This window comes from Perna viridis, chromosome 8, assembly GCF_037379345.1.
Source record: "Perna viridis isolate PV_CMFRI_1.1 ecotype Kerala chromosome 8, ASM3737934v1, whole genome shotgun sequence".
Classification (NCBI taxonomy): Eukaryota; Metazoa; Mollusca; class Bivalvia; order Mytilida; family Mytilidae; genus Perna; species Perna viridis.
The window spans coordinates 42,186,101-42,208,071 of NC_142452.1; the positions used below are offsets into that span (position 1 = coordinate 42,186,101).

Genomic DNA, 21,971 nt, shown 5'->3' on the forward strand with positions numbered 1-21,971 from the left:
TTTGGCGCCATGAAATAATGAAAGCAAACTAAAAGGCATCATTTTACCACCCTTTTTGTACTGGCATTGTAAATGTTGCATCAGTAATGCAGTTTTGATGATCCTATTTAGATACATGACCCCATAAAGGCCTTGTGGTATCACATATATGGTATCCTATCATTGTGTATCTTTCTCCTTAGGGACTCTTCTCCTATTTATGGAGCACTGCAACATAGAACCAGTGCATTACATAATTTTAGATATTTGGAGTCAGAAATTAATTGCACAAGAATTAATTGACATATCTTTTAAAATGATTCTTTTGTCCATCATTTGCTTCAGGAACATTTTAATTTATTTTTGATCCCTTTTTGAAACATGACCTACATGTGACAGAACCATCAATTCATTAGACACATTACATGTAATTTTGTAATCAAGCCTGTATTTTTATCCTGTGGAACTCCCCTCCTATAAATGGAGCACTCAACTCCCAATTTGGTCTCAGTTGACTGTGGCATTATATTTCAAGTCAGAAATAATAGCCTGTATTTCTATTTATATTGACATTACTTAAGTGCTGGAAAAGTCACATTGAATTGTGGACCAAAACATCAATACTCCATCAAGCTGGAATTCATTAGTTGAGTTACATTTTTTTTACCTAAAAGCATGTTATTCAATTGCTGAATAAAGGGGGAGTGTATCTGATAAAAGTTAAGTAATCTATAATCTATAAGGGACATTAGCTAACAAGTTCAATGGAATAAATGGGTTCTCTGTACATCAGTTGTTTTATAGAACAAAAGAATTAAACAGAAAATTTGATCAAATTATTCTTCTCTTCGCTGTCAGAAACCCACGGACATTTGCACTTTCAATTTTGCTACATCATACTGGTACACAATCATGCCATGGCTTCTTTTAGGCTTTAGCATTTAAATCAAAACCCTTCTACTAAGTATACATTAAGGGCCAGCTGCAGCCTGCCCTATGGTATGATTTCCCCTTCATTCATTGAAGACCAATGAGTGGCCTTGGGCTGACATTTTCATCTTAGTGGGATTATTTGTCTCTTTGATATATACACCATACCTTTTCTCGTTATATGAATCTTGTACAACATTTGAGTAATTTCAATTGGTCCGTAACATAGTAGTTTTCTGTTTTAAAAATAGCACTTTAGTATGTTGGTCATTTTGAATTATTTTTTTTGACCAAAAATACTGTTGTAAAACTTGTATTTTTATCAGCCCAGGGTTACAATGACACTAACATTCTATCAACCTTGTCCTATCGGGCAATTTGAAAAAAAATACATTTTTGGAGATAAAACTATGAAAAAAATTACATTTCCTGCTATGAAAAAAAAATAAATTTCCCCAATTTTAGAGGCATATGCCTAGCATATCTATCCTTTGATTTCTGCCTGCATGTCAATTTTGCATTTTAGTTACTCTATGTTCTTTGTTGTGTATGTCTGTTTTCCATGTCTGGTCTTTGTCCCTGGATTACATTCTTTTGATTACTGCTATAACCTTGGTTCCCTTGATTACTCTTGCAACTTCAGTATTAAGAAAAATATTTAGGCAAAATTTTATGAATTTGTATACTAAGCTAAAATGCATCGTAAATCTCACTCTGTAACAGTAACAATAGCTTCTTTATTGTCAAAGATCCAAAACAATAATAAGTTATTGACCAACGCCAATGTTGACAGACTTATACTAACAGATCTCTACATCAATATCCTATCAATGGTGACAGACTTATACTAACAGATCTCTACATCAATATCCTATCAATGGTGACAGACTTATACTAACAGATCTCTACATCAATATCCTATCAATGGTGACAGACTTATACTAACAGATCTCTACATCAATATCCTATCAATGGTGACAGACTTATACTAACAGATCTCTACATCAATATCCTATCAATGGTGATAGACTTATACTAACAGATCTCTACATCAATATCCTATCAATGGTGACAGACTTATACTAACAGATCTCTACATCAATATCCTATCAATGGTGACAGACTTATACTAACAGATCTCTACATCAATATCCTATCAGTGGTGACAGACTTATACTAACAGATCTCTACATCAATATCCTATCAATGGTGACAGACTTATACTAACAGATCTCTACATCAATATCCTATCAATGGTGACAGATACTAACAGATCTCTACATCAATATCCTATCAATGGTGACAGACTTATACTAACAGATCTCTACATCAATATCCTATCAATGGTGACAGACTTATACTAACAGATCTCTACATCAATATCCTATCAATGGTGACAGACTTATACTAACAGATCTCTACATCAATATCCTATCAATGGTGACAGACTTATACTAACAGATCTCTACATCAATATCCTATCAATGTTGACAGACTTATACTAACAGATCTCTACATCAATATCCTATCAATGTTGACAGACTTATACTAACAGATCTCTACATCAATATCCTATCAATGGTGACAGACTTATACTAACAGATCTCTACATCAATATCCTATCAATGGTGACAGACTTATACTAACAGATCTCTACATCAATATCCTATCAATGGTGACTTATACTAACAGATCTCTACATCAATATCCTATCAATGGTGACAGACTTATACTAACAGATCTCTACATCAATATCCTATCAATGGTGACAGATACTAACAGATCTCTACATCAATATCCTACCAATGGTGACAGACTTATACTAACAGATCTCTACATCAATATCCTATCAATGGTGACAGACTTATATTAACAGATCTCTACATCAATATCCTATCAATGTTGACAGACTTATACTAACAGATCTCTACATCAATATCCTATCAATGTTGACAGACTTATACTAACAGATCTCTACATCAATATCCTATCAATGGTGACAGACTTATACTAACAGATCTCTACATCAATATCCTATCAATGGTGACAGACTTATACTAACAGATCTCTACATCAATATCCTATCAATGGTGACAGACTTATACTAACAGATCTCTACATCAATATCCTATCAATGGTGACAGACTTATACTAACAGATCTCTACATCAATATCCTATCAATGTTGACAGACTTATACTAACAGATCTCTACATCAATATCCTATCAATGGTGACAGACTTATACTAACAGATCTCTACATCAATATCCTATCAATGGTGACAGACTTATACTAACAGATCTCTACATCAATATCCTATCAATGGTGACAGACTTATACTAACAGATCTCTACATCAATATCCTATCAATGGTGACAGACTTATACTAACAGATCTCTACATCAATATCCTATCAATGGTGACAGACTTATATTAACAGATCTCTACATCAATATCCTATCAATGGTGACAGGTACTAACAGATCTCTACATCAATATCCTATCAATGTTGACAGACTTATACTAACAGATCTCTACATCAATATCCTATCAATGGAATTCATTAGCAGCATTAATAGAATGCCGTTTATAGTCTATATATAGAAATAGTCATCACAGTAGGCAGACGATAAAAAGATGTAGGTCATAGTTTGTAAATACAGTAATAAATTTCTAGATACTGAGGGAGTGAAATAAGCAGTTAAAGCACTCACCCACTGGCCTGTGGCGGGCAAATTTCATGAGGGGCAAGTCAAAGTCAAACAGAGTTTGCTCACTTGGCCACCTTATTTAGATTTGATTATTCTGTCCATTTCAGTTCTACCAAAACTTGCCTGTTTGATAAGCTCAACATTTCTATCCCTTGATACAAGCTTACATACAACTCCAACAATGCCAGAGGTTGTCTGGTGAACTTGGTATCATCCTTGGAGTATAGGGGAATGGAATTCCGAACTCTTATCTCGTAGTAGTAGTATGCATACAACTACAGGGATCAGAAAGACAAAGACCAATGGGATAATGCCTTAAAGCTCGAGATGTTCAAAAAATTTGTCTAATATCGGTAAAACCTTAACATGTAATGAAACAGGTACATGTAAGTGTCAGGTACTGCAGCTTTTTTCCAGGGCTTAAAAACTATAGTCACTTTAAGGAGGCAGACCTAGGGTAAGGGAAACCATTCTTGGAATCAGTGATATGTTTGTATCATATTCAATTTCACCAATGCCTATAAAGCTTTCCTTTGAAACAGAATGGAATCAATCCAAGTTACTTTGATGCTTATATGAGATTGATGTAAAATGCTGAATACAAACATTCCAATGATTTGTAAGAGTTGTGTCCCTTACCTAAGGTCTACCTCCTTAAGTCACTTTTGTGTGAGACAAGGTAGGAAGTTTTTAATAAAATTTTTAAAAGCAAATACTGTAAATGTATTAACTTTCACGGCTTCAAAAATATTTAGTTTTATATAGTGTTAAAATCAATTTCCCAGGTATTATTTTTCGTGTTTTTCTGTCGACCATGATAAAGGTGAAAATTAGTAGGTTTACACTATTTGCATCTAATATTTGTACATGCAAGAGACACCTGTTAAGCATACATCATTAAAGTAATAACCTAAAATAATGATAAATCTGTTTGTCCAAAGAATCATACACAAGGAAAGGTTTGATGGGAAATAAATCATAACATCTTTCACCAGTCTCTCACAGTTTCTATGGCTGATGGTGCTAAAATCAGGCATACACAAGGAAAGGTTTGATTGGGAAATAAATCATAACATCTTTCATCAGTCTAAACTCTCATAGTTTCTATGGCTGATGGTGCTAAATTCAGTCATACATTGATAATCCTACCTACCCAGACACAAGGTAAAAAAATATTTCATTTTTACCATACACTCATAGTTCCGCTGGCCAAGATGACTGATAGTGCCATATTCAGCCATACACTGATAATCCTACCTACCCAGATGCAAGACCAAAACAATATTTCATTTTTAACATACACTCATAGTACCCCTGGCCAAGATGGCTGATAGGTGCAAAATTCAACTACATGTATACATTGATAATCCTACCTACTCAGTTGCAAAGCCAAAAAAATATTTCATTTTAAGTAGTACATGGTGTTCATGTATTTTTGCTATAAACTAGGTAAAGGCATAAATTTCAAACTCTATGATATGTAATAATCCTTAGGGAATGTTTGAATTCTTTTAATATCATGCATTTTGATTAGCTTTCAGCACTGACTCCTTGTTGCCAAACTGGGTCTGATATTAAAGGTTGTCATATTGCCTGAGATGAGTAAAACTGACAAGTAAAAGGTTTATCATACTTGAATTAACATAAAGACAACCCAGTATCTATTTCAGGCAAGTGCAATTTGCATCAACTTGCCCAATAGTCCTAATGGATGTGCAAGGTTTGTAACATGTTAACATCAGTCAATGCCAAAAAGTATGGATCAGAATCGAGGGGTACCCAAATGTGCTTTTACATAACTGAAGAGTATAATACAGCTACAATTACCCTCAGACTCTCAGTAAATTCAATACTACTTGTGTTGATGACAATAGAAACATGTCCTTTAATGTATGTGTTAAGCATTACTCAATTTTAAAAAATTATCATCATCAGGGTTATATTTGGTTGTTAAATCAGGTAGAAGGTAAAAATCCTTATCTAATTGGCATTTCATATATCTCCATAACCAATTTCATGCAATGAATATATGACAAATGATTTGTTAATTCATGTTCTGTACCAATTTAATGCATATAACCCAAAGCAAGCACTATAAAACTTAGGTGGAACTGTAAAAACCTGTTACCATCCCCTCCCTGACTCAAACATCATAACTGCACTACATATACATCTATACCTACTTTACAGATGGAGAATGACATCGTAGTCTCACAAGTGACACGTAATGATTCCAATCATGCCAGTCAAAGTAACGATCCATCATTAAAATCCTTGAAAAATTTCACAAAACATGGCTAGAATCGTTAATTAACATGTTAGTCTAATAACTCACGATAAATAACGTACTAAAACATAAGTAGGTCACATTTCTTGTTTAAACTTCCTTAAAATTAACAAAAGATAATGTTTACATCCTCTTGGCTATTGTTTACAACAAAAATTGATACTCTAATAACTTTACACACTGCTAGCTACTTTTTGTTAATCCAATGAATGAACTGAAATTTGATATCAATTGGAGTAAATTCCACAAGATACTGATAATCACAATTCCCCCTTTATTTCTTCATCAATCTTTGCAATAATTCTGTGAAAGAAATGAATTTCCACTCAAATTCCTTAAGCCTTTATCATCAAATAACTACTAGTATTTAAATCCATAACAACAGATTGAACAGTGTTTTTATGTCAATACATCAATATACAAATTTATGAAACAATTTCCTTGTATTTAATCCATTTATACAATTTTTGAAGAATTTTTCAGCTGATACAATTTCGTTCATAACCCATTTATAGGGACATAAATGATGCGCACTAAGATCTGCTGTAAACAATAGCGCACTTTTCTTTCGATGTTTTTGCTGATGTCTTATCAACCATAGTTTATAAACCGCAAACCACCTGCATAACTTCTTGCAGACAAATCTCGTTAACCCTAAGGTGTAAAATCAAAATACTAGAAAAATATCAATCCCTGCTCAAAAATAAACTCTTTAACTCCAATCAAAAAAGAATACACCTTTCAAGCGTCAATCCTTGAAGATCTTTTCTGCCATATTTTTCTCTCCTGTTTGTCTATCACAAAAGTTAGAAAAGTTTATACAAGAATTATTGGCAGAATTATTACATTTTTATCTCAAGAAATAATCACTCTTTAATGAGAAATACCATCTGCCATTCTTACCAGAAAAAAAATAACAAAACATATATTAGCATGAACCCAAATAAACAGGAGTTTATGCCTAAAACCAGGAATCACCCCCTGCTGTTATCATTGATATAATAGCTACTAGTGACCAAGCATTTTACAATGAATGAACTTTTAGAAAAAATAGATCTCTTAAAATCTTAAATACTTATTACATCTAAAATCTCTATCAGTAATTTACACTCAGATCTCAAAACTAAAACTGTAAATGTTAATACTTGCAAAAAAAAAAAAAAAGTAAAGAGAAAAAATGTATAAAGATAATTATCAGGATCTCTGCCAAGGAAACTGCCATGCTGTTTTGACTGACCAGACACATCTCCATAATGATTTGTCAATGATTAAATTAGCTCCACATCATATGTGGCCGAAATGTCCTGATTGGTGAAGAATATAAATAAAGGTGCATTGATCTCAAACATGGGTTGATTGATCAGCTAATCATTAGCCGATTTGTCTCCATTGAAGATAAATCACTACACTATACATCAATAACTCAGCATGCAGCCACTCAAGAAGTTGTTTTTAAAGAGGGCAAGCAAGTTGTATACACAGATAAAGCTTTTGTAGTTACATGCAAGATACTTAAAATATTTAGAAATGCTGTGCAGTGTAAACTACTTAATTAGCACTCCTGCCTATAATTAATGGATATCTTGGCTCCTTATAAGGCAATGGAAGTCTTTGACATCACAAACGTAATTGGAATAAATTTTGTTCTTAAATGGAAATTTTTAAATTATTTCAACACATACATGTACCATGATTTTAAATGATAGTGAACCCACATCAAAGGGATAGCTAGACATGCATTTTGAAGACCAGACAGATAAAAGAAATGAAAACAAAATCTGCAACTTGAGCTTGTCAAACAGGGATAGAAATTTGAGGTCATCTTGGGGTATGAAACAACCAAAATTTCACCTGAACACTTTTTTTTACCAAATGCTGTACATTAGCATTACTATTAAAAAACAATAATTTTCTGCTTTTGAGCAACGAAACATTTTGAGTGTCCCTATGCCAATTACTTCATCTTTATTTTGTGTATCAGAGTATTAAAAATACCTAAAGGTGTCTGGTTTATACTGGTTTCCATTTAGACTGTTTTCAGTTTATATCAATATACAATGCATTGTGACAATTTTTCAAAGGTGGAAATTTAAGACAAGTTTTTTCACCAACTTGTAATGCAGCGAGAATGAGGCTTTTATATACATTGAAACAATCAAGTCAGAAAAGGATGGTTAAAAGATAAATTACAATTCTGCTAAAAAAAAAACCAAAAACATGCATACTTTAGTGAACAAGTACATGTAATTAAAAATACATGTATACATGTAACAACATTGTGTAACAAACACCCTGATTAGGACAGATGTTAATAACCCATAAAATCCCTGATCCAAATTAATCCCCCCTAATTCCTAAATCATATGGTTATCCTTGGCTTAAAAACCACCCATATAATTTCAAACCTAATTACATGTATATATTGGAAAAAGGTAATCTCCTTACAAGGCATAAATAGAATTCAGTGTATGTCTAGGCGACCTAAGATATAGGCCATGTAAAGATAAAACTGTGAGGTTAGGCCACAATATAATATGAGGCAGTTAAAACCAAATTCTAAAGTCAGACCTGCTTGGTCTGATCAAATGTTGGTGCATCACTTGTTCCATTTTCCTTTCTATACCTTGGACTGGAAACTTTTTTCCATCATCTTGTAGAATTTGTTTTTACCATAGTATATCGTATCCATTATGAATTTCTCTACTATTAAGCTCCCTAAAGGATGCATATAATTACCACATGAAAATAACTCATACACATACATTCAGAGCTATTATCTCACATGATTTTATGCACCCCTCAAATAGTTATATGTACATGTACAAATGTACATGCATTCGTGAGTAATATCCTACCATTTGAATTTTAAGGGCTGTGTTTCTTTATCTTAGAAACCCTTGAGCCTTGACCTTCTGAAGAAAATTTTGCTATGAAACAGCAATATATATTAAGTAATAAGAGCTTTTGAATAACAAACCTATACAAATCGTTAATTACTGTACTTGTACATGCACAATATTAACATGTAATATCCTGTCTGAGTGATGCTCCCAAATGATATAAGTCTTCCTGGGGAAACTAAGGCTTGACAAGTCATAAACATTGCCAACTTTATCACTTTTCATTTCCATAAAAATGTTTTATAGTATTAAAAGTCAGAACCATGATGATTACTGTTTTTATCCCAGTGTCTTTCATAGATTTTTATGCTTCACAAGTATGGTATTTAAGTATTATTAATTGAAAAAAAAAAATCTATCTTATAAAAACAAAATTTGAAATAATAGTAAGTCCAAGCATGGCGGACAGAGAGTCTAAGGGTTACTAGATCTGCTTTCACCAATGAAATAATTCACATGACAGTCCTATTTGAAAGATGTTGTTTTACTACAGTTTATTCCCTTTGATAGGTTATATAAAAAGGAAGATTATCAGGATTGTAATGAGGTATTGAATTTTTTTTTCTCAACTCAACAAAGTGTGCAATAAAAACTAGTCCTATTTAGGCAACTTCCCTACATCAACTGTTCAGCAATAACAGAAGTAAAAAAAAAACAATTACTAGCTTAAAAAAAAAAAGATGGCCGACGCTGTAAACTTTGCTCCTCATATTTATAATTTTCAACATTTCATTCGGGAAATAACACATGGCACATGATTTCAAATTTTGATACAGTTTTTTTCGAATTCCACTATGTTATCAGTATTTGGCCAATCGGGAAACAGAATTGCGATCAGGTGACTTGAATTTCCATGGAAAAGCTTCTTTAAGGTCAAAGGGTAAAAAGCAAAACTATACCGACTGTGTCAGAAAAATTGTACCATGAACAAGTGTATGGTTAGCCAATAAAACAATGTATCAGGCTTGGAAGTCAACATTAAACTGCATCAGTGTGGTCCAATTCAATCATGAAATAATCTTTTTATATAATACAGTAGTAAGAGAACTAACACAAAATGCAGAAAAGTCATAACCTCTGCCCAGAGGTGCAATACATTTAGAGATGCATTCTTATTCCCCCTTCAAAAGGTCTCTGACTTCAAACGTTTGCCTCAAAGCTATCTGTACCATCTGAAGTACATTGTAGTGTATGACAAAAAGAATGTAAAACAATGCAGCATCTTTTTATTTCCTTTTCATCTTGATAATTACATCATGTCAATTTCAGATGTAATATACACTCATCCATCACTTTAAATTGGATAATGTTGATATCTTTACAACTGTATAAAAGTATAAAGTTTAGTTTCTTGAAGAATTGTTGGCATAGCTGCTTGATTACATGAAAATGGTTTTTGTGTAAGTTACTCTTCTTTAAAAGTTACCAGTACATTTTGCAGTACATATGGGCTTTCATGCTTACCTATGGTACATGTAATTCTGACCATTCTTTATAGACTAAGACATAACAGGCCTTCTATTTAGTCTATTTCTGACCATTATTTTCAGACTTAGAAATGACAGGTCTTCTGTTTAGGGTAAAAAAATAAAGTTTTAATTGAAACCCCTAAAAAACAAACATGAAATTTGGAGGGTTGTCATTCTACGTACCACTCGTATGGCAATACCACAGAAGTGGAAGAGTAATCAAGGGAACCAAGGTTATAGTGGTCATCAAAAGAATGTAATACAGGAACAAAAACCAGACATGGAAAACAGACATACACAACAAAGAACATAAAATAACTTAAATCAAACATACAAAGTCACAAAAGCAAAAGAGCAACTCGGACTCAACTAAAAACTTAAGTTTATATCTGACAGCAATGATTATCACTTACAACATATGCATTTTCTATCTATATAAAGCTGTGTTCCAAATTTGCAATCAATCCATCCATCGAAAGTCAAAATATAACAATGAACACTGATGGACAGACAAGCAGACAAGTGGATTCCAATAAACCACCCACTCCTTGTGTGAGGTGTAAGTTATAACTGAATAACACTTAAAAGAGATTTCATGCTTAGACAATAGACAGACTGAAAAATCATGTCTCAGTTGAGAAACTTATAATATACAGAACATGTATACATGTATACATGATCATTTTTGTACAAGTAATAATAGCATGACTTTTTGGCAGATCAGATACACTGATACACAATTGAGATTGTCACATATTTCCTGAGCTAACAATGTGCCTCTCAAATGCTCTTTCCTTTCAATATTGTTTTGACCAGGTTAAGGAAACTTGATATCATTGATTGTAACTATAATAGAGGTCTGACAATGGAAAATATCGAAATTTATCATAAAATAAGGGTGGCTTTTAACAAATAATTTTTGTTAATTCACCTGAGAAAAAAATATTACACTATTAGTTTATTGCTGCAAAGAAGTTAGTAGTGGATCAAGAGGAGGGTAGCATGGGGTTGGCACCCCCTTTTTATTGGAAAATTTGTCATTTTCATCTGTAAAATTGACAAATAATGGCAAATAATGTCCTAACACCCGCCTTTTCTGAAGCACCCCGGCTAGCACCCCTCCTTTTCAAAGTGTCTGGATATAACCTGAAAGTCATACTTCTACATGGTATTCAACTTAATCAATGGTTCAAGAAATTCATAAGCTATTCATTGAAATTAGATAACCATCTGTAATAACAATAAAACATAGAAAAAGATCTACATAAAGTAATAATCAACTGAATATTGTGAATACCAAAGTATGATCACTCAAGCCAAGAACATTAAAAGATCAGAAATTTTCCAACCAAGTCCAACTCTAAAATCGTAAACTGGAAATCCATTTCCAAGCTCTTGTTTTATTTACACTGTGTCCTTTACATACAATTAAACATTTAAAATTTTCGGTGAAAACAAAATACCACAGGACCGACAGACATGTCTGGTAAAAATGCCTTCAGTCCTGTAAAAAATATTGTCTTTTTTAGTTGCCCAAATAGATTAAAAGTTGAAAATATGAGATTTGGTCTGGTAATCTCTTGACCAATTTCGCATACACTGAATTTTGATTTGTCATATCAAAATTTCATACCATTTTTTACTTCTATTTTCAATGTAACTCCATAAAATGGACTATGGTTCAGTGTTTGGGAAGAAAATTTTGAGAAGAGGTAATTTGCTGATTTTAACAAAGATTATCGAAATATGAAAGGGCCATTTGTTAACAAATCATAATTTCTTTTTTGTGAAGTGGCCAATAGCCAATTGCTCCTTGCTTTCCTAAATCTTGAGGGTTGATGCTAAATGTAAGGTCAGTCAGGTCAAAGTAAAAATCTGCTTTTTAACAGACAAACTCACTGCCCCACTCTTAAAGAGATCATCCATACAAAGACCAGGCAGTGGGTGGTACATGACAAGTTTTGTTTTCAACAAAAATTCATCTATTTCATATCGCAAATGCATCCTTTTTCAAAGTTGAATGTTGGTTTTTGATACTACAATGACCAAAGAGAAATAAATTACATAGAAAGCATTGAAATTCATTCAAAAAGAGAGACAACTCTTTCATTTTGTGCCAAATTTAATTGTTTTCTTAGGGAACTTTGAAATCATTTTCTGAGTCATCCACTGTTGATTGAAAAAAAATTCTGTACTATTTAACATACATATGATATAAACGTTAGATTGGAACAAAAAATTCTGTGGGATAAAATTTTAAGTGTGCCATCGATATCAAAGGAACTGCCTGGTTTCTACATGGACAGTCTCTTAAGGAGGTAGACCTATGGTAAAGGACTCAACTCTTAAAAATCATTGGAACGTTTGTATTCAGCATTTTACATCAATTTCATTTAAGCATCAAAGTAACTTTGATTGATTTCATTTTGTTTCAAATGGAAGCTTGATAGGCTTTGATGAAATTGAAAATGATAAAACATATCACTGATTTCAGGAGTTATGTCCCTTACCCTAGGTCTACATCCTTAAATGCATAGGTATACATGTACACATCATAACCTGTACATTTATCTGCACTCAGAAGGTACATGTTCTTGTGCAAATGTAAAATTGTCTGTTTTGAATAAATTTTCCTTGATTTTTGTTGTACATTTAATGTTGTCATGAAATTCAGATCAAATAAAATATGAATTCTGTCTTTGATTACCAATACTTCAAATGTAAAATTATTTAAATAAAACCAACAATTTACATAAAATTCTTATTATTTACAACATGTACCAATAAATTTCTAAATTTCAAACGGTAGAAACCACAAATAAAGTTGTTCTCCCAGCAAAGAGAAAGTAAACTGGGAAAAATATATGTTGCCCCTATGCATCACTGCAAATTTTATCCTACAAACAATAAGTTAACTTGTTCACAACTGCATTATTCAGCGAAATAACAAAAAAGTCACCTTGATGCATAAAAAAACAAGAAAACATGGGATACACACATGTACAATTACATGTCATTCATCAAATTCCCCTACATACATGTATATACATGTACATATAAGTTCAACAAGTAAATATGAGACATAATTTAAAATTCTCATAAACCACACTGAACATGAAGTATGAAAATTTCAAAACATACATGTACTATAAATCTCCTTTAATTTCCTCTCATGTCTTCAATACCTATATAATGATCTTGGCTACCATAATCCTTTTCATTGATAATAAGTGAGAAACTTACTTAAAATCCCTACATCTTGGGTACATGGGATATATCATAAGTAAAATATCCATTGCTTGACCCCTACATGTACATAAACACAATATCTCCTCTTGTATCAACGGAAAAAATAATCACAAAATATTATCAGGGCCTTTCCTCAGCAGATTTTCCACGTTTCAATAAATTTTACTTCAACGATCTTTAAATGTAGATTTCATTCATCCTTTTAAAGTATACGATACACTGCAGGTAATATACATGTAAAATGGGTTTAATATTGACAAGGTTTTTTGAGATTATCTGGATTTGAAATGATTGGCTTTTTCTTGACAATTTAAATTTATAAATAGTACTAATGAGACATGCTGAGTTTCACAGTAGTGGGAGTCTAATGTCAAGATCTTATACATAAATATACCAATAAATTGTATGTGGAAATCTAAATTAAATTATTAAAAAGTATATACACTTGTACATTTTGAACATCCTATACATGTATGTACATGTATGGCTGTTTCTATCTATTGTTGCCAAGATAATACACAAATGTTTTTATTCCTATAACTAATTGCCAAAATGTACCGGCTTAACATTTTTAAACAGAAAAATCTTAGGCTGTAATTTGGCAAAGTAATGTTGAAGTATTGTTTCAGTTTTCTGAGTAGCTTTCCTTCAGTCCATACATAAACCTGATCTACCAATGTACATGTACCTGAGGCTTGAAATTCTGATTCATTGTAAGTGAAAAACTCAATCATACATCATTCATGTTAACATTTTATTCACAGACAAGTCTATTAACTATTAAAGTTTAGTTAAACTGGAAATCATTAGAGTGCCCCTCCCCTCTAAGGCAAATCAGTGGGCCCCCTTTGAATTTCTGGATCCCCATTGCAAATGTGACATAAAGGCCTTTAGAATGCCTATTTTCTGTTACCAGTAGTACAATGTATATAGAATTAAGGCATGGCAATGTCATTTTTGAAAGGTTGGTGTATTGGTTTCTTTTGCAGAAAAAAAATGTACATGGCAAGCTTTCTCATGGAAAGCAGAAACAAAAACTTCAAATTTAACCTAAAATTCTAGGTAAATCACATTTGATTACATGTACATGTTCATGTAAGTTACATGTGTAAAACATAATTTATGCGTATATGATGTGTCAAGCTTCGTTTTTTCACTACCTTTTTTTATTATTTCAGATGAAATAATCTAGTAGCATTTGTTCTCTTTTTGTACAATAGTATACAGTCATTAAATGGGTTGGATGCAATAGACCAATCAAAAGGCTTAGATAAAGGTAATTAGGGGGTCAGTGCAATAGACTCCTCAAGGAGACTACTGCACCGTGCAATATTACATCGACAGTGCAATAGATCACCCTGTCCTGAATAAATTTTGAAAATAGAGAAAAATATGGGTATATTTAATAAACAAGATAAAACCTTATAATTAGGTAATAAAAACTGCTGTGCTAGTCAACAAAAGTGCATGATCTATGAATTTTAATCATATCAGCAGAGCATTGATATGGCCAAAATTCTCCAGGCAAAATTTTCAATTTACCGTAATTACAGTAGAAATGACAAACAAATAAACAACCTATTGTCGGAAGATTGTAATAGAAAGGTTCATTTGTCAACAGTTGTAAAAATCATCACAAATTTCGCACATAGATCAATTCTCACTTACACCAAGTAAACAAAAGCAAATTGAAAGCAAAACATCAATTGGGTCAAAATTGACAACATTGCCTTTTCATTTTCAATAGTAACTCAATAGAAGATTGCGTGATAGAAATAATTAGACGCAAGGAAAATGAAAACTGACACAACAAAAAAATTACAAACTTTTGATCAGGTGTTATATGAAAGAATGTCAATCAATGAATCACCTTCAATTATATTGTATGTTTAAGTACACATTCTATTTTGAGGCTTAAGTAGCTGTCTTTGTAAGAATCATGCAAAATCTGAAAAATATGATACACACCAAAAAAAAGGCTACATATTTTTATTTTTGTAATTAAGTTGTTTTATGGGTCAATACTATGAAATGTGTCATTATTCATTCAAACCTGCCTGCTCTTAGAAGATAATCAACATCGAAAATCCAACAGATTTTATTGTATTTGATTGTCATTTACAGAGTTATCTCCCTTAATTTTGAAGCCTACAGTGCATTCTATATAATTTTTATCTCCTAAGAACACGGGTTATACATGTATGAAATGCTGGATGTAAATTTCTCTTTACTATGGCAATTCAAACAAAATATTAAAATAAAAATATGTAGGCTTTTTACCCATTAATCAGTTTTTGCATGATTCTTAGCTGTAGTGCTACTTAATACTGAATAACTTGTTGAATTTCAGTCATTGATCTAATTTCAGTAGTACCAGTAGCTATTTTCAGAAAGTGTACAAAAGGCTACACCAGTGCTCAACTACCTATTTATATACAGAATATACAGTTGTATTCTTGTAAACAATGAATGGTTCAAATTTAAAGAAGGAAAATCGTGCTGGTTAACTGCATCATACTTCAGAATTGTAGTAATTACATGTACATGTAACTGCATTCTATCAAGAATGGGCAAAAACAGATTTACAAAAGTATTCTGGTAAAAACTTTTAATAAGTCTACAGGCAAATCCAGGGATTTTGGAAAGGAGTGTTCAAGGTATTTAATTGGCTTGCCCATTTTTGCACAAATAAAAAAAAATAAATTTCCAACAACAGGGGAGGAAGGGGGTTACCCCCCACCCCGATCTACAACTGAAGTTGGCTACACCATAAAATCTAAAAGGCTTATATTGTTCCTTGGATTTGTCAACTTAAATAGTCTGTGTGTTAGCATCAATAGAAAAGCAGAAGATGCTTACCCTAGCGGTGCACCTGGTCCATGCTCCCAGTTTTCAGTTGAGTCCAAGTTGCTCATTCGATTTTGTTACTTTGTATGTATGATTTTAGTTACTTTATGTGCTTTGTTGTGTATGTCTGGTCTTTGTCCCAGGATTACATTCTTTTGATTACCGCTATAACCTTGGTTCCCTTGATTACTCCTTAGCATCAATTTCAAGCTCATACTAGTAACCTGACATGTTTATGGATGTTCTAAGTTAATTAACCAACCAGAGTCTTTTTAATGTCCATACATAGAATTTTCATCAGACTGCTTCCTATTAATAATGTTAGTTCTAACACTGAGATTGAGTTACTGGTCTTCAGGGTGGATTCATGAATTAAGACAGAAGTTTTATGGTTGTCATCATGAACTCCTGGGTTGTTTTTGTGTATCCATCTGCACCATGAAAACTGATTTATTCAACGGGTCATAGTTTTCCTTTCCTCATTTGTCTACCCTGGACTTGACTTTTTATGAGCAACTCGATGGGTGTTTCTAGAAAGCAGAGCTACTGGTGCACCTGGTCCATGCTCCCAGTTTTTAGTCGAGTCCAAGTTGCTCATTTGCTTTTGTTATTTTGTATGTATAATTTTAAATACTTTATGTTCTTTGTTGTGTATGTCTGTTTTCCATGTCTGGTCTTTGTCCCTGGATCACATTCTTTTGATTAACGCTATAACCTGTGTTCCCTTGATTACTCTTAAATTACAGAAGGGATTCAATCCATATGTATTTACATGTATGGTTTTATAAAAGAGGGGGAGTGGCTCAGAGGTATAGTTCAAATTCACCATTTGCTCATTTTTGTCAAAGACTTGCTCAATTCTAATATTCCAACAGAAGGAAGCTGCATGGTTCACACCCCACAAATTCCCCCAAGATTTGCCACTGTAACATGCACAATGTACATGTATTCATGCATTTTTCTAAATAGGTAAGCAGTAAACAAGATAGCCTGTAAAGTTACAGTTAATGATCTCAATTAAACACTTCCTACAGAAAATAATGATATACTCCCATGATAATAGAACCTAACCAAACATTTCACGCCATCCCAGCTTCTAATCAATACCTGTCAACTATAAGACTTACAAACAACTGTGAATGACTTTGTTATTTCCCATTCTGAATTAATTGATTGTAATAAGCACAAACATTGATACTATATAGGAAAGAGTGGGCTAAATTATGGATGGAAAAAAATCACTGCTGCATGGAAAATTCTTGGATAATTGGTAGTCGGTCAAAGTATAGCTGGTTGTTTCTACTGTGAAACAGGACAGAGTGTGGTAAAGTTTCTTAATCATCTGGTCAACATTTCCAAGGAGATGTTTAGTAAACTTTTGAATGGAAACACAATAAAACCACTTGTTCTTCCAGACTTTCATTTTAACGAATTTCATTCACATCCTAATGTGCAACAGCTACAGGTACATGTAGTATACATCTACATGAACATGTGCATGTACATCCAATGAAACAAAATGTCTTGTACATGTATGAATTCAAATTTGCCTGGATTTAGAAAAAACACTTTTTTAAATAAATTAAATAAATGTACCACACTAAAACATGAGGCTCCCAGGAGCCTGAATCGCTCACCTTCTTGAATTTTGCCTTTCAAAGGCAATAAATTAAACAAGAAGTTGTCCAACAATTTTGACTAAAGAAGTCTTTGATAGGACTATCACAAAATCTTTTCAACAATTGAAATTTTCTTTTAATCTATCATAGTTATCAAGATATTGACTGAAAACTATTAAAAAAAGTCATTTTTCCACTTTCAAGGGCAGTAAATCTTACAAGGAATCTGAAGACTTTTGTAGTCCTAATAATATGGATCATTTCAGCTATTGAAATAATTTGGATAAACCTAATGGTTTAGGAGATATATGTGAAAAACTACTGTCTGACCCCTATGTTTTATTTTTAGTAACGGCAGCCATGTTTTTTGAGGAATCAAAAATCCCCACATAAGTTCTATGCAGTATACCCCAAGGAACATTCATACCAAGTTTGGTTTGAATTGGTCAAGTAGTGTCAGGGGAGAAGATTTTGGAAAGAATTAACATTAAAAATAGCAAAAATTGTTGAAAAAGGGCAATAACTCCAACATGGCTTAACAGATTAAAACCAAAATTTGACCAGAGATAAATCTCATCATGTTGTACACTTTTACCTTTGTCAGAATTCAGTTAAACCCAATGGTTTAGGAGATATCTGCGAAAAACTACTGTGTGACCCCTATGTTCTATTTTTAGTAATTGCGCCCATGTTTTTTGAGGAATCAAAAATCCCCACATCAGTTCTATGCAGGATACCCCAAGGAACATTCATACCAAGTTTGGTTCTAATTAGTAAAGCAGTTTCAGAGGAGAAGAGTTTTGTATAATTGTTAACGACAATGACAACGACAACGGACGCCGAGTGATGGCAATAGCTCACATGGCTTTTGGCCAGGTGACCTCAAAATAGGAGATCTTCCATATATTTGTATTCCAGTCACTTGGACCTACATGTAAATACCAGTACATGAATATATGCGGGACCACTGCAGAACCTGCTGCTCCAGAAGTGTAATAGACATGTATTTTGCCAGATTTATTTTGAACTTGACTTATTTATGGGTCTAATTAGTGTTCAGTAGTTTTATTGTTACCTATATTCACTAAGACTGTTCACATAGAGAAAATAAAACTTATACATGTACATTTCTTGTCATGTAACAGAAAGAACAATGGGCTGGAACTACAGATGTTAATAATTATTGTGGCTTCAGATTGAAAATGAGTCATTTACATGTAGATTTGAAAATATAAAATTTCAAAGAATGAGGCCTTGGATTATATGTCAATGAAGAAAATGTCAATTTCTAATACATGTACTTCTTTCAAATCACTGTACAATGTACAGAAATAAACTGATATGTGTACTGATTTAAAAAAAACACACACACATATTGATAATTGCATTCAATTGCTTGTACACTGGTTCAAAGTACAAAATGTACAATGTACATGTACACTTTTTAGTGAGCACTTAGGGTCCATGAATAATAAATGAGCATTAAGTACAAGTACATGCATATTTTGGAATCAACATGTCACTCATAAATTCTTATGTCAGTTTCTTTTAATGTCACAAATGTTATGTAATCTCTAAAACAAAACAAAAATGAGATATGGTGATAAGAATATTACATGTACCGATCGTCCCTTATGCAAACAATAAAGGCAACACCTGGATGATATTTTTACGTCCTAATTCAAACAAATACCATTTAGGCGGATATGCTAGAACATCATCAATATTTACCTAAAGATTGCTTAGCAGTCGTAAATAGATCAACATTTAACTTACACTTTTGAAGATTCATTTACTATTTACTTGTGGTTAAAAATGTTGAATTTTAAAGTACCATTCTGTGTAAGAATCGGGCAATGTGTAGCACATGATTTTTCTCAATTTATCTTTTTTAAAATTTTTTAAGTCCCAAATATATTCAATACATCTCAAAAACTATTTTAAGTAATCCTGAAGCATCTGTGACATAGAAATTTTGTGACTGCTTACATACAAATAAAGGGAAAAAGTGCCATTTATCCATATACATTTCAACTTAATTTGATCTACAGTGTACATGTACATGTATCAATATCTTAATTAGGCAGACATTAGAAACACTTTGATGATTATTTCTAGAGGGTACATGTATGTGGTACAAGTACTTGGATAATGCAATAAATTCCCTATGTTTTTGGTCTTCATGGGCCACACCTAAGATACTTTATACACATTTTGCCTGATTCTAAGACAGAAAAGTACTTAAAGCACAGACTTCTCAGAAGTGTAATGCAAATATACAATGTCAGTGTACAAGCTTTTTAAATAATTAGTCATCTTTTACATTTTTAAAATGTCTATGCCGATATGTTATATGTGTACATACTGGTATATATGTACCATGTACCATTGTACCTATACATTGTACATGATCAATGTGCTTGTACATACATGTATTGTACAAAACAGCTATAGAATTAGGAGTCAGAACGTAAGGAATGTTGGGCCAATCATGAAACATTTATCGAGTTACATTTGTAGCACTTCTATGAAAGACAGAAGGTCTCTTCAACCTGATTCAAAGGACTTACTAAATGTACATGTACATGTATGATAATGAGGAAACCAAGAATTGATTCCCCTTACTACATGTACATGTGGACATTGTACATTATACAGTGTACATGTACATGTACGCACATTCATAAAGGCAGACTTAAATAAAGTGTTGGTTTAAGACAATTTTATGGGTAGAGAGAGGAAAATAAATAATACAAAACAAAATTTAATTTTAGGCTAAATATTTGCAATGTAGTTAGCCCTTGAAAGAACTTTTACATTAAAAAAATAGACCAACTAAACCAGAAAACATTTTCATTTCTTTGTCTTGCTTTCTCAGGGATGTTCCAGGGTCCTAATGACAGGTTTTGGACTTATCCTTATTTTAAATGAATGGTCCTCTTGAAAAAAACAAAGAATCTTCAACAAAATGTCAATGAAATGCATTCAAAGTCCAGTGCCTATGCTGTAGACACATGCTAGTGAGTCTTCAAAGGTCCTAAGGTTAGAAATTTAGGGTCCAAGAGCTGGTACCAACACTATTCTGAACCCCCAGACATTAGGACCTAATATCATGAACATCATCCCTTACACTAATAGTTTCACACCTGTAAGTATACATGCATAATGTGTTTTTGTGAACACAGTATAATTCTTTTAATGCTATTTGTGACCTTTGGTATGATAAATGGATGCCAAGGCAACATTATCAAGGAATGAAGCTTTTCATTAATTTTAATGATTTATCATATTTTGACATGTACATATACATATAGTACATTGGAAAACATGCAAGTACTTGGTACATGTACTTTTATCATTTGTATAAAGAACAGCATTCCTAAAATAAATGTGTGTTCATGACCTGATCAATGATTGTATTACAATACTTTTTTTTAATTCAAAATCACACAAAATATTTACAAAGGCTAGAGCTTCTTGAAGTGGACAACACAAAAAATGTGGTGGGGTTCAAGTACACTTGTAGATGTACATGCATTTTGACATACATGTATTGGTTCTAAACCCTCTCCCTGATTCCCTAGCAAATGTAAATTTATGATATAACAAGATAAATGTGTATTTTAAAGAGGTTTGAGCAAAATGTACTGAATGAGAATTGAACGGGCAAACTGATTTCCTTTTGTTTTTATGTTCAGTAAATTAGAAATAAGCAAATCAAAATCAATTGCTACATGTTCACCTCTTTGAGTTACATGTATCATTATTATTATTTTTTTTTAATGGTTTAAATGAAGATAGATGGTTTGCAGATGAATGAAGCAACTAGTCTTCATGGGTAACAGAAAAAATACACAAGCTAACTTGCAAATGGGAAGAACCATTGTAAGAATATTGGTTCGAGTAAGTAATAATTCATTAGCGAAACTAATCATCTTCCACCCAAATTTATTTCACTAGGTTAGATGAAATCAAGCAAT

At 32.5% G+C, this 21,971-nt stretch overlaps 1 protein-coding gene across 1 annotated transcript in view; it reads right to left on the bottom strand.

Moving 5' to 3' along the window:
* Positions 1-6,436, bottom strand: part of LOC148610578 (rho GTPase-activating protein 39-like) — a 93,141-nt gene extending 86,705 nt beyond the window's left edge. Inside the window, exon 1 of the mRNA XM_088595739.1 lies at positions 5,804-6,436. Coding sequence (XP_088451865.1) covers positions 5,804-5,886 — 83 coding nt within the window. The 5' untranslated portion in view covers positions 5,887-6,436. The remainder of the gene's footprint in view (positions 1-5,803) is intronic.
* Positions 6,437-21,971: the final 15,535 nt, after the last annotated feature.